The sequence below is a fragment of the Nerophis lumbriciformis genome, linkage group LG39 (assembly GCF_033978685.3).
Source record: "Nerophis lumbriciformis linkage group LG39, RoL_Nlum_v2.1, whole genome shotgun sequence".
Taxonomy (NCBI): Eukaryota; Metazoa; Chordata; class Actinopteri; order Syngnathiformes; family Syngnathidae; genus Nerophis; species Nerophis lumbriciformis.
The window spans coordinates 232,501-247,837 of record NC_084586.2 but is presented as its reverse complement, the minus strand read 5'-3'; the positions used below and the strand labels follow the sequence as shown (position 1 = coordinate 247,837).

The following is a 15,337-nucleotide window of genomic DNA, read 5'->3' as shown; positions in this document are numbered from 1 at the left end:
TTTAACCTGAACTCATTGATGCATTATGAAACACAAGGAGTGGTATCGTGTCCCCTCGATGCCCCGGTGTGTCGGTGTCACTTTAAGAAAAAAAAAACGGCGTAACCGCTACAGCTTCTGTGTCCTTTGACTGTAAACCACCAAACTGTTTATCATGAAGCCTTTCTTTCGGCTCACTAGTGTCAGCTCGTGATAAAACAAGGCGAAGGTGTGACGTGCTGCGTTTGACATCGGTTTCTGTCACCATCAACAATCTAAATCATGGGTGTCAAACTCTGGCCCGCGGGCCAAATTTGGTAACACCGCATTCACCGCTAATTCTCATACTTACCAACCCTCCCGAGAGACTCCCAAATTTCAGTGCCCCTCCCGAAAAATCGTCACGTCCGCTTTTCATCCAGTCCAACGAGTGCTGGCCCAGTCACATGTGCGGCTTCTACACGCACACACAATTGAATGCAATGCATACTTGATCAACAGCGATGCAGGTTACACTGAAGGTGGCCGTATAAACAACTTTAACACTGTTAGAAATATACGCCTTACTGTGAACCCACACCAAACAAGAATGACAAACATATTTCAAGAGAACATCCGCACCGTAACACAACATAAACACAACAGAACAAATACCCAGAATCCTTTGCAGCACTAACTCTTCCGGGACGCTACAAGGTGTGTGTGTGTGTGTGTGTGTGTCTGTGTGTGTGTGTGTGTGTGTGTGTGTGTATTTTGTAGGGAACATTTGCACTAACAAAAAAACCCTAGTTCTGGCGGTAATCCTGATCCTGAAGACTAAACATGGGCGTATGTCGATACAAAACCCGGACCATAGCGCTAACCAAAAACAAAACCTGAGTACGTACCCTTACCTAGATTCTAGAAAACACCAAAGCCCTCGCTGTAGCCTTAAACCAAAACTGTAAACCATAGCCAGAACTCATCAATCAAAGTTTATTTATACATCCCCTAATCACAAGTGTCTCAAAGGGCTGCACAAGCCACAACGACATCCTCGGCTCAGATCCCACATCAGGGCAAGAAAAAACTCCACCCAAAGGGATACAATGAGTCCATAGTCCAAAACACAATCCTAAACCAGTCCCTAACCCTGATACTTTATATTTATAATCACATACAGAGTAAAATTCGTTTTTGCATTTAACCCATCCTCGTGAGGACCAGTGGGCATCTACCATGCAATGCCCCGGGACCAGATTCGGGTCCCACCTGTAGCTCAACTTCCATGGGGTGAAGGTCAGGACAAGTTTTTTTTCCTCGCCTTTGTTGCCAAGAGTTTGCTCATGTTGGGTTCAGTTGTTTCTTACTTTCTTTTAATTTCATGTATTTGTACATTTTTCCAGCTGATTATGGCACAGGGGTGCGATCAGACAAGCTCTGCTTCTTCCCACTCCTTTAGGGACCGTTGACCTCTTGAGCAAAATGTGTGCTTGTGAAGTTTTAACGTGTTCCAAAACATATTAAATTGAAATTGATAGATTTCAACTGAAAAGTGTCAGTGACTGGAATGACTGGTTCCGCAGTTGGGAAATACCCACCGCCGTTGTGTTGCGGCTCCGTTGTGCCGCAAAATAGCATATTTTACTTTATACTTTTACAAGATTTCACGAAACCACTTTGTGAACAAATGCGTGAGCAAATTGTCCAAAAGTTTAAGAACAACATTTCTCAACGAGCTATTGCAAGGAATTTGGGGATTTCACCATCTAAGGTCTGTAATATCATCAAAACGTTCAGAGAATCTGGAGAAATCACTGCACGTAACATCGAATGCCTGTGACCTTGGATCCCTCAGGCGGTACTGCATCAAAAAGCGACATCAGTGTGTAAAGGATATCACCACATGCGCTCAGGAACACTTCAGAAAACCACTGTCAGTAACTACAGTGTGTTGCTACATCTGTAAGTGCAAGTTAAAACTCTACTATGCAAAGTGAAAGCCATTTATCAACAACACCCAGAAACGCCGCCGGCTCCGCTGGGCCCGAGCTCATCTAAGATGAACTGATGCATAGTGTAAAAGTGTTCCGTGGTCTGACGAGTCCACATTTCAACTTGTTTTTGGAAACTGTGGACGTCGTGTCCTCTGGACCAAAGAGGAAAAGAACCATCCGGATTGTTCAAGGCGCAAAGTTCAAAAGCCAACATCTGTGATGGTATGGGGGTGTATTAGTGCCCAAGGCATGGGTAACTTACACATCTATGAAAGCACCATTAATGCTGAAAGGTACATACAGGTTTTGGAGCAACATATGTTGCCATCCAAGCAACGTTATCATGGACGCCCCTGCTTATTTCAGCAACACAATGCCAAGCCACGTGTTACATCAATGTGGCTTCATAGTAAAAGAGTGCGGGTACTTCCTTTTAACAACATTCAGTAAACGTTTGGGAACTGAGGAGACACATTTTTGAAGCTTTTTGGGTGGAATTCTTTCCCATTCTTGCTTGATGTACAGCTTAAGTTGTTCAACAGTCCGGGGGTCTCCGTTGTGCTATTTTAGGCTTCATAATGCGCCACACATTTTCAATGGGAGACAGGTCTGGACTACAGGCATGCCAGTCTAGTACCCGCACTCTTTTACTATGAAGCCACGTTGATGTAACACGTGGCTTGGCATTGTCTTGCTGAAATAAGCAGGGGCGTCCATGGTAACGTTGCTTGGATGGCAACACATGTTGCTCCAAAACCTGTATGTACCTTTCAGCATTAATGGCGCCTTCACAGATGTGTAAGTTACCCATGTCTTGGGCACTAATACACCCCCATACCATCACACATGCTGGCTTTTCAACTTTGCGCCTATAACAATCCGGATGGTTCTTTTCTTCTTTGGTCCAGAGGACACGACGTCCACAGTTTCCAAAAACAATTTGAAATGTGGACTCGTCAGACCACAGAACACTTTTCCACTTTGTATCAGTCCATCTTAGATGAGCTCAGGCCCAGCGAAGCCGACGGCGTTTCTGGGTGTTGTTGATAAACGGTTATCGCCTTGCATAGGAGAGTTTTAACTTGCACTTACAGATGCAGCGACCAACTGTAGTTACTGACAGTGGGTTTCTGAAGTATTCCTGAGCCCATGTGGTGATATCCTTTACACACTGATGTCGCTGGTTGATGCAGTACAGCCTGAGGGATGGAAGGTCACGGGCTTAGCTGCTTACGTGCAGTGATTTCTCCAGATTCTCTGAACCCTTTGATGATATTACGGAGCGTAGATGGTGAAATCCCTAAATTCCTTTCAATATCTGCTTGAGAAAGGTTTTTCTTAAACTGTTTTCGTTGACAAAGTGGTGACCCTCGCCCCATCCTTGTTTGTGAATGACTGAGCATTTCATGGAATCTACTTTTATAGCCAATCATGGCACCCACCTGTTCCCAATTTGCCTGCACACCTGTGGGATGTTCCAAATAAGTGTTTGATGAGCATTCCTCAACTTTATCAGTATTTATTGCCACCTTTCCCAACTTCTTTGTCACGTGTTGCTGCCATCAAATTCTAACGTTAATGATTATTTGCAAAAATGTTTATATGTTGTCTTTGTAGCATATTTAACTGAACATGGGTTGAAAATGATTTACAAATCATTGTATTCGTTTATATTTACATCTAACACAATTTCCCAACTCATATGGAAACGGGGTTTGTATAACTGACTTCACATGAACCCACACCAGACATCCTCCGCGGTGTTGTTGCCATGGAGCTGACAGTGTTAGTCCAACAAAGTCAACATTCTGAAAGACAGTAGCATTTATTTTTTTTTACCTGCCTTCCCCTTGGCCGTCTTCTTGCCAGGATATTGTCTGGGTTGCTCATGCACGTCCGCCACAGAGGCCCCGGGCTTCTCGGGCATGTGGACCCGGGCGTACTGTTCCCTGGTCAGCAGCTCCTGCATGTAGTAGTCCTCGTCCTCGCCGGCCGAGCCCCGGCCCAGGTCGGCCAGAGCGACCAGGAGTCCCAGCAGAGCCACGGGGAAGAGGACGCCGGGGCGTTGTTGACCTCTCATGACACCACCCAGGCGAGGGGGGGTGGGGTGGATAATCTCCAGTGAAGGGTTCTGCCGGATCCTTCCGCCGATGCTGCTGCTGCTGCTGCTGCGGTCTCTCGCCACGCCACGCCGCGTTCCGTCCAACACTCCCCCCACCCACCTCCCCGTCTTTTCCTCTCCGCTCAGATGCCGGGAGAGTTCACAAAGTTCTCCCAGCTTTCCAAGTCACTGGGGGGGGAGCCAGAGGGTCCATGGACGCCTCTGCCTGTGAAAAATGCAGAGAGGGAGGGAGAGGTGCGAAGACAAGACGAGCTGGCAGGTGGTTCCGGAAAAAAAAAAAAATTTGGGTGGTGTTTTTCTCGCTGGGGACTGTTCAACATCCGCTGTTCCTCCCCGCTCTGTCTGCACCAAGCCTGGCCAACGTTCTTGCACCTGACCACTTCCCAAAAAGTGTCCTCTCTCCGGGAACTTTATCTGGATCCGGCCCGAGGCGCGGGGGAAGACGGGGAGGGGTTCGCACACGGAATCATCACAGCTTCTGACGTGTCGTCAAGCCGAGGCCTCGGTCAACATCTCTCAACGTGCTGGAGAGGAAAGGAGCCGCTTCATTGCACGTTAGTGATGTGGAAGGAAGACGTCCATCTTCAGACCTGCAGAAGAAGGAAGACGACCAGTAAAAAAAAAAGAAAAAAAAAGGAGTTGTGTGTGGACTGGCACGCTCCCTCATGCACTAAAATTCACCTCCTCCCAGACGAGGGAGGAATTTTTTTTTTTTTTATTGCAGATTTCCTGTGTTTTGCAGAAAAGACATCTGCACTTTGATATAAAAACACACACACACAAAAAACAACAACAAACTTGAGTCTCTACTTTAAAGTTGGGCTTGAGTTAGTTGAGCATTCCAAGGAATTACTTTTATAACAAAAGCAGCACGCCATCAGGTTCTCATCATCGTCAGGCTTCAGACGGGGAAATATGGCCAAATGCATGTAATTAAAACAATTAAAACTAGATATACAGTCGCGATCAAAAGTTGACATGCACTCGTAAAGAACATCATGTCATGGCTGTCTTGACTTTCCAATCATTTCTACAACTCTTATTTTTTTGTGATAGAGTGATCGGAGCACATACTTGTTGGTCACAAAAAAAAACATTCATGAAGTTTGGTTCTTTTATGAATTTATTATGGATCTACTGAAAGTGAGCAAATCTGCTGGGTCAAAAGTGTTAATATTTGCTTACATTTTCAATGGGAGACAGGTCTGGACTACAGGCAGGCCAGTCTAGTACCCGCACTCTTTTACTATGAAGCCACGTTGATGTAACACGTGGCTTGGCATTGTCTTGCTGAAATAAGCAGGGGCGTCCATGGTAACGTTGCTTATGTTGCTCCAAAACCTGTATGTACCTTTCAGCATTAATGGCGCCTTCACAGATGTGTAAGTTACCCATGTCTTGGGCACTAACACACCCCCATACCATCACAGATGCTGGCGTTTCAACTTTGCGCCTATAACAATCCGGATGGTTCTTTTCCTTTTTGGTCCGGAGGACACGACATCCACAGTTTCCAAAAACAATTTGAAATGTGGACTCGTCAGACCACAGAACACTTTTCCACTTTGTATCAGTCCATCTTAGATGAGCTCAGGCCCAGCGAAGCCGACGGCGTTTCTGGGTGTTGTTGATAAACGGTTTTCGCCTTGCATAGGAGAGTTTTAACTTGCACTTACAGATGTAGCGACCAACTGTAGTTACTGACAGTGGGTTTCTGAAGTGTTCCTGAACCCATGTGGTGATATCCTTTACACACTGATGTCGCTTGTTGATGCAGTACAGCCTGAGGGATGGAAGGTCACGGGCTTAGCTGCTTACGTGCAGTGATTTCTCCACATTCTCTGAACCCTTTGATGATATTACGGACCGTAGATGGTGAAATCCCTAAATTCCTTGCATATTGCTGGGTATTGTGGCCAAACAGCTCCAATTTTGTTTCATCTGACATCACATGGACAAAGATAAGACCTTCTGGAGGAAAATTCTGTAGTCAGATGAAACAAAAATGGAGCTGTTTGGCCACAATACCCAGCAATATGTTTGGAGGAGAAAAGATGAGGCCTTTAATCCCAGGAACACCATTCCTACCGTCAAGCATGGTGGTGGTTGTCAAGGCGTGGCTTGTTTTCCCGTGGTGCAAAGCGACTTGACTGGACACGACGTGAAGGTAAGGACATGTTTAATATTTACGATAAAAAGGAACAAACAAAAGGCGCTCACAGCGGAGGTCCAAAACTTGGCTATTAAAACAAAAACTAGCACAAAGGCAGAACTATGGACAAAAAAACGAAAGCATTTACTGTGTGACAAGAAACGAGCATGGAAAAGAGCAGCATGGATCATCAGCATAAATAACAAGGGTGTGTAGAGAGTGATGTCGCCAGGCTGACTGCCTGGCAACTACAGGCTTAAATAGTGATGTGGTGATTGACAACAGGTGCATGAGTCCAACACGTGAAACAGGTGAAACTAATGGGTCGCTATGGTGACAAAACAAAGAGTGCACAAAGAGTCCAAAAACCAAACCGAACATAACCAAAACAAAACATGATCACACAGCACGGTAGTGGTAGTATTATGCTCTGGGCCTTTACAAGTGTATGTCAACTTTTGATGGTGACTGTAACTAAAAAACCAAAGGTTTAAACGTCAACTTAAACACTGAAACATAATTCAAATAAACCTTCAACTTCAGCAACTCCTACGTCCGAAGTTAAACATACACTTAAACACTTAACTGAATTAAACCTGACACATAAAACTGAACTAGAATAAAGCCCTAAAGTAAATTAAACTAAACATAAAAATACACTTACAGTTAAGTAACATAAAGTAAACCCTAAAGTAGGGTAGTCCTGATACCAATAATTTAGTACCGATACCGGTCCCTAAATATATATCTATACTTTTCCAATTAAAGGGTACTACGAAAAATGTCATTATTGGCTTTATTTGAACAGAAAATCTTGTTATGTATACAAAAGGAGGCTCTATGTTAGCTCTATGTTAATGTACTATGTATGCACAATATATAATAATCAGAAATGAAGTGTGTAATAAATCCAAAATGTGTATGGTGTGCGACTATGTGTGGAAATTAACTGCTGAGTGTTAACACTGCCTTGTCCCCACCAAGAGGTGTCCGTGAGCAGGCAGGAAGTCGGCGGCTATAGCGAGCCGCAAAAAGTCCGTGTCCAGGCGGGAGGTCGAGATCCAAGAGGCAGTCCGGGAAGCAGAGGGAACACGGGGAAACGAGACGCACAGCTCGTAAGGCGGGAACGGAGAGAGGCTCCTGGATCGACAAGAAAACACGAGACAAATCAACACGGAGGAGAAGAAACACAGAGTGGGAGTATGCATAGAGCTAGACAGGTTTGGCTTACTGTACAGGACAAGTAGCTACGTTCTGGCCCGGAACGCAGGTCTGCGCTGGCTTAAGAAGCCCAGGAAGCTCATCAACGACAGGTGCGATGAGTGCTGATTGATTGCAGCTGTGCACCGGCGCAGCTTCTGCAGGAGTGGCGCGCACAGGTGCGCTCTTGGAGGTGCAATCAGCAGAGCGCACAGATGAGTGCGCATTGGAATGCCCCCTGGGCTGTGACAAATCTTACACTACATCAAACACTCACAGTCAGAGAACAATTTTACATGGTTGAAATATAAATGAAAAGGCATTGAAATGGCATCGACCCTGAAGGGAGCGTCTTCCCTGTGCTCCTCGACTACGGTCTGCACCGGACCGAACAGCAGGACAGGTGTAACAACTACATTATTACCTGTCACTTTTTATAACTCCTTGTGCAGATCTGAATGCTTATTATTTAAATGTTTACCTAAGTTTGAAGCAAAAGTGGTAACACTAATCGCCACATTTGGCGAGGCGTGTTTTAAAGCAGCTGTTGTGAGAGTACACACTACAAAAATGCTGGCTTATTTTGATAACCCAATTTATGAGTTGCTTGTGTTGGATTACATTTTTGGAGTTATTTTTATGAATAACAATCCATTTTTGGGATGATAAGGGTATTATTTAAAACTCAATTTCTGGGTTGTTTTTCAATGAGTAACACATTTTTGGGTTTTATTAAAAAGTTACTTTTTTCTTGAATTGAATTTTATTATGGATTAATCTCATTAACATTTAAAAGCAAGTACATTTCCCAAGAAATATATTTTTATATATAAAAAATAAAGTAAGCTAAATATAAAATCTAAAATAATGTAAACTAAATGGATGAATGGATAAATATAAAACCTAAAGTAAACTAAACATAAATCCTAAGGTAAAATTAAATCTTCAACTAAAGTAAATGAAACAAAACATGAAAATTAAAGTTAACTTGAACACAAACTCAGGCATGCACTTAACTAAAACTAACCCAAATTAAATTAAACAAATGAAAATTCTAAACACTAAGCAAGTAAATGACACAAACTGCAAAAGTTAACCAAAGCCTAATTATTCAGACACTAAACTAAAGTGCTACTACAGTCTGCACCGGACCGAACAGCAGGTCAGTGACTCCTGTCACTTTTTATAACTCCTTGTGCAAATCTGAATACTTATTATTTATATGTTTACCTAAGTTTGAAGCAAACGTGGTAATACTAATTGCCACATCTGGCGAGGCGTGTTTTAAAGCAGCTGTTGTGAGAGTACACACTACAAAAATGCTGGCTTATTTTGATAACCCAATTTATGAGTTGCTTGTGTTGGGTTAAATTTTGGAGTTATTTTCATGAATAGCAATCCATTTTTGGGGTGATAAGGGTATTATTTAAAACTCAATTTCTGGGTTGTTTTTCAACGAGTAACGCATTTTTGGGTTTTATTAAAAAGTTACTTTTTTCTTGAATTGAATTTTATTATGGATTAATCTCATTAACATTTAAAAGCAAGTACATTTCCCAAGAAATATAAGTAAGCTAAACATAAAATCTAAAATAATGTAAACTAAATGGATGAATGGATAAATATAAAACCTAAAGTAAACTAAACATAAATCCTAAGGTAAAGTTAAAACTTCAACTAAAGTAAATGAAACAAAACATGAAAATGAAAGTTAACTTTAACACAAACTCAGGCATGCACTTAACTAAAACTAAACCCAAATGAAACTAAACAAAGTAAATGACACAAACTGCAAAAGTTAACTAAAGCCTAATTATTCAGGCACTAAACTAAAGCAAAGAAACATTTTGAGTCAAGTAAACATAATTAACTGCCGATGAGACAGAAGTGTCTTTTAACGATCTCTTTTTACTCCATTTCCAATCACTGGAATAACCCTGCAAACCTACTAAGAACGTGAAATAAAAGAGCTGTATCAAAATATGATCACGATAATATCGCTTTACTGGTGAATATTGTTGTGGCCAATTATTTATTAGTTTGTCTAGACAACACACTGAGCCAAAGTGGGCGTGCAAAGAGAGAGAGAACCCTGTCTCCCGGGTAACAGTGATCTATGTGGACGAGACGCTGTAGTGGACGACGTTGATGAAAGTATTTGATTTGCTATGCATGTGTGGAATGTTAAACGCTGCTGCTGGGAGCCCACAACTAACACCAAGGTGAAAAAGCAACTTGCTTTTAATCAGGCCAAAAAAATTATTTTTCTAGAACGCTAATAAAAAAAAAGTTGATGTGTATATTTGAAAAATACATTAGTAATTATTTTCAGGTGTATATTTATTTTTTTAAGTTAATAAATTTTTTTTTGAATTGTTTATTTTTGTGAAATCTTTTTAAATACCGTATTTTTCGGACTAAGAGGCGCACTTAAAATCCTTCAATTTTCTCAAAGTGCGCCTAATGTACGGAATAATTCTGGTTGTGCTTACCGACCTCGAAACTATTTTATTTGGTACGTGGTGTAATGATAATTGTGACCAGTAGATGGTAGTCACCAAAGAACCACCATTACATGTTATGTAGACCACAAGGAAGTGTTTTCCATTTAGAAAAGAAAATAATATAATCTATAATCTAATATCTTATAATCTATTATATATGAAAAAAGATGGAAAATAGACCAGTCATCGGCAGTGTGCCCTATGGACCAGAAAATATGGTATATGCTTTTAATCAAATATTTAAAAAAAATATTTTTTACATCGTCAAAAAAAACCCATTCATGTACACTATTTTAAACAAAACAATGTATTTTCATGTGTTTGAAAAAAAAAATATATATATATATAGTTTAGATTTTTTATTGATTTTGATCTTAAAATTTTAAACGGATTATACTTTAATAATGTTTTTGTATTCATGAATTTGTATTTATATAATTATTTGTACTTTTTCAATATTTTGATTGTAAAAAAAAAAGCAAGGCGATGAATTTAATATATCACTTATATTTATGGATTTTTGAATAAATCTTTTGTGTGTCTTTAAAAAATTATTATACTTTAATAATGTTTTTGTATTCATGAATTTGTATTTATATAATTTAATTGGACTCAATTTATCTGTACTTAATTGTATTTTCTCAATATTTTAATTGTAAAAAATGCAACGCGATGAATTTATTATATCACTTATACTTATGTATTTTTAAATAAATATTTTGTTTGTCTTAAAAAAATATTATACTTTGATAATGTTTTTGTATTTGTATAATTTAATTGGATTTGATTTATTTGTACTTAATTGTATGAGATAGGCTCCAGCACCCTCACGACCCTGAAAGGGACAAGCGATAGAAAATGGATGGATGGATGTATTTTTTCAATATTTTAATTGTAAAAAAATGTAATGCGATTAATTCATTATATCACTTATATTTATGTATTTTTATATAAATCTTTTGTGTGTCTTAAAAAAAGGTTTTATCCTTCAAAACAGTCTATACAGTGTCAAAAAAAAAAAAAAAAAGCACAAAGGGGGGACTTTTTTTGCTCACCGATTCACCCAAAGAGAGCTTCAATGATGATATCATTTACAATGGATTTTACTTTAATAATGTTTTGTATTCATGAAATTGTATTTATATTATTTACATTTGATTTATTTTTACTTAATTGTATTTTTTCAATATTTTAATTGTAAAAAATGCAACGTGATGACTATATTATATCATTTATATTTATGTATTTTTAAATACATCTTTTGTGTCTTACATTTTTTTTTTCATCCTTCAAAACAGTCGTTACAGTGTCCAAAAAAAAGCTCAAATGGGGGACTTTTTTGCTATAGCTAATATAGACACTTACATCATGTGTTGCCTTCAATATAACACTTATATAAGACTTTTAAAGTCATTTTGATAGTAGGCTAATATAGACACTTACATCATGTGTTGCCTTCAATATAACACTTATATAAGATTTTTAAAGTCATTTTGATAGTAGGCTAATGTAGACACTTACATCATGTGTTGCCTTCATTATAACACGTATATAAGACTTTTAAAGTCATTTTGATAGTAGGCTAATATAAACACTTACATCATGTGTTGTCTTCATTATAACACGTATATAAGACTTTTAAAGTCATTTTGATAGTAGGCTAATATAGACACTTACATCATGTGTTGCCTTCATTATAACACTTATATAAGACTTTTAAAGTCATTTTGATAGTAGGCTAATATAGACACTTACATCATGTGTTGTCTTCATTATAACACTTATATAAGACTTTTAAAGTCATTTTGATAGTAGGCTAATATAGACACTTACATCATGTGTTGTCTTCATTATAACACGTATATAAGACTTTTAAAGTCATTTTGATAGTAGGCTAATATAGACACTTACATCATGTGTTGCCTTCATTATAACACGTATATAAGACTTTTAAAGTCATTTTGATAGTAGGCTAATATAAACACTTACATCATGTGTTGTCTTCATTATAACACGTATATAAGACTTTTAAAGTCATTTTGATAGTAGGCTAATATAGACACTTACATCATGTGTTGCCTTCATTATAACACTTATATAAGACTTTTAAAGTCATTTTGATAGTAGGCTAATATAGACACTTACATCATGTGTTGCCTTCATTATGACACTTATAAAATACTTTTAAAATAATTTTGATAGTAGGCTAATATAGACACTTACATCATGGGTTGCCTTCATTATAACACTTATATAAGACTTTTAAAGTCATTTTGATAGTAGGCTAATATCAATCAATCAATCAATCAATGTTTATTTATATAGCCCTAAATCACAAGTGTCTCAAAGGGCTGCACAAGCCACAACGACATCCTCGGTATAGCCCACATAAGGGCAAGGAAAAACTCACCCCAGTGGGACGTCGATGTGAATGACTATGAGAAACCTTGGAGAGGACCGCATATGTGGGTAACCCCCCCCCTCTAGGGAGACCGAATGCAATGGATGTCGAGTGGGTCTGACATAATATTGTGAGAGTCCAGTCCATAGTGGATCCAGCATAACAGTAAGAGTCCAGTCCACAGTGGGGTCAGCAGGAAACCATCCCGAGCGGAGATAGACACTTACATTATGTGTTGCCTTCATTATAACACTTACATAAGACTTTTAAAGTCATTTTGATAGTAGGCTAATATAGACCCTTACATCATGGGTTGCCTTCATTATAACACTTATATAAGACTTTTAAAGTCATTTTTATCGTAGGCTATAATAGTTAATATAGACACTTACATCATGTGTTGCCTTCATTATAACACTTATATAAGACTTTTAAAGTCATTTTTATCGTAGGCTATAATAGTTAATATAGACACTTACATCATGTGTTGCCTTCATTATAACACTTATATAAGACTTTTGAAGTCATTTTGATAGTAGGCTAATATAGTTAATATAGACACTTACATCATGTGTTGCCTTCATTATAACACTTATATAAGAATTTTAAATTCATTTTGATAGTAGGCTAATATAGACACTTACATCATGGGTTCCCTTCATTATAACACTTATATAAGACTTTTAAAGTCATTTTGATAGTAGGCTAATATAGACACTTACATCATGTGTTGCCTTCATTATGACACTTTTAAAATACTTTTAAAATCATTTTGATAGTAGGCTAATATAGACCCTTACATCATGTGTTGTCTTCATTATAACACTTATATAAGACTTTTAAAGTCATTTTGATAGTAGGCTAATATAGACACTTACATCATGTGTTGCCTTCATTATAACACTTTTTTGTTGTTGTTGTATTTTTGGTCCAACATGGCTCTTTCAACATTTTGGGTTGCCGACCCCTGCCTTATGGTATTTCTACTACATTGCACTGCTTTCTAATAAGACGTGTTGTTGATAGTAAAGTTGTTCCGTGATGAAAAGGACAAAAGAGCGTGTTTATTTATGGGCGATCGCAGGTTGCTGCAGCAACACTGTCACTTCCACTCCACGCCCCCCCCCCCCCCCCCCCCCCCCCCCCCCCCCCCAGAACACCTGCTTTAGTAATTGTGTGTCCACATGAGCACCAGGGCGGAGGGACAGTTTCTATGCAGTTAAAAAAAAAAAAAAAAGACAAACAAAGCAGATGTTTGATCCTACTGTATACAAAAGTTTGACGGCAATGGTGAAGCATTTACATTTGGATACAATAACTACAACAAAGACGGAAATCAAAACCTCGTGCAACTTGAATACCGCATTTACTTTTTTTTTTACAAATGCGTTGCCAGCATTCCTCACACTCACGTACTTTGGAACTGGCAGCCCATAAGAGGCCGCCGGACGAGGAACTTTTGGGAAAGATTTTCTTTTCGCAGTCAAGATGGATTTTGAATGCATATTTTTAATTATTTGTCATCTTTTAGGGGGGCGGGTGGTTCCTGGTTCGATCCCCACCTTCTACCAACCGCGTCACGTCCGTTGTGTCCTTGAGCAAGACACTTCACCCTTGCTCCTGATTGGTGGTGGTTAGGGCAGCTCCCGCCATCAGTGTGTGAATGTGTGTGTGAATGTGTGTGTGAATGTGGAAATAGTGTCAAAGCGCTTTGAGTACCTTGAAGGTAGAAAAGTGCTATACAAGTATAACCCATTTGACCATTTTTTAAAGAATGTTTGCAAGTTTAAATTCATTTGCCAATATTTGGCTTCTTCTTGAATTTGTCATCATTTATTTGTATTGTATTGTTTTTTAAAAATTGTTGAGAAACTGTTTTATATATTTTTTCTTTTAAAATGTCAATTGTGTGTATAATTTAATTTATACTTTGAACGCTATTTTTAATGCATTTTACTGTATTTTTCTAATTTGTGTTTATTAACTCTGATGTATAGATTTTATACAGATTTTTACATTTATCTTTTGTCATTTTATTTCAACTGTATTTTGCATACATCTTTAATCTTTGCACATATTTTTTGATTCAATTGAACGTGTTACTTTATTTTTCACATGTTTATTTATACTTTCTAAACTATTGATTTCTGTGTAAGTGTAAGTTTCATGTATTTTTATTTTTTATTTGTATTAACCTTGGGTGACGTTTGCGCACCTCCAAACGCACGCCTGCGCGCGCCACTCCGGCTGCAGCAAGCAGCTGCAATCAATCATGCAGCACTCAACACACCTGTCGCCAATGAGCTCCCTGGGCTTCTTAAAGCCAGAGCAAACCTGCGTTCCGGGCCAGAACGTAGTTACCTGTTCCGTACAGTAAGCCGAAACGTTTAGCTCTATGCACTCTCTCTCTCTCTCTCTCTCTGTGTGTGCTCATTGTCAATCAATCAATGTCAATCAATGTTTATTTATATAGCCCTAAATCACAAGTGTCTCAAAGGGCTGCACAAGCCACAACGACATCCTCGGTACAGAGCTCACATAAGGGCAAGGAAAAACTCACCCCAGTGGGACGTCGATGTGAATGACTATGAGAAACCTTGGAGAGGACCGCATATGTGTATGTGTATATATTGTGTTAAGTTAAGTTAAGTTAAAGTACCCATGATTGTCACACACACACTAGGTGTGGCGAAATTGTTCTCTGCATTTGACTCATCACCCTTGATCACCCCCTGGGAGGCCGCGCCCGGGAATCATTTTTGGTGATTTAACCCCCAATTCCAAGCCTTGATGCTGAGTGCCAAGCAGGGAGGTAATGGCTCCCATTTTTATAGTCTTTGGTGTGACTCGGCCGGGGTTTGAACTCACGACCTACCGATCTCAGGGCGGACACTCTAACCACTAGGCCACTGAGCAGGTGTGTTGTCTTGTGTCGTGTTCCCGCAGTCCCCCTTCACTCCCCGGATTCAAGCTGTGTGTCTTGTCTCCCTGGATTCCCTCTGG

General features: G+C 39.3%; 1 protein-coding gene across 1 annotated transcript in view; it reads right to left on the bottom strand.

Annotated features, from left to right (window-relative positions):
* cpxm2 (carboxypeptidase X (M14 family), member 2) overlaps positions 1–4,673 on the bottom strand; it is a 70,883-nt gene extending 66,210 nt beyond the window's left edge. The window contains exon 1 of the mRNA XM_061931750.2: positions 3,795–4,673. Coding sequence (XP_061787734.1) covers positions 3,795–4,035 — 241 coding nt within the window. The 5' untranslated portion in view covers positions 4,036–4,673. The remainder of the gene's footprint in view (positions 1–3,794) is intronic.
* Between the last annotated feature and the right edge of the window lie 10,664 nt (positions 4,674–15,337).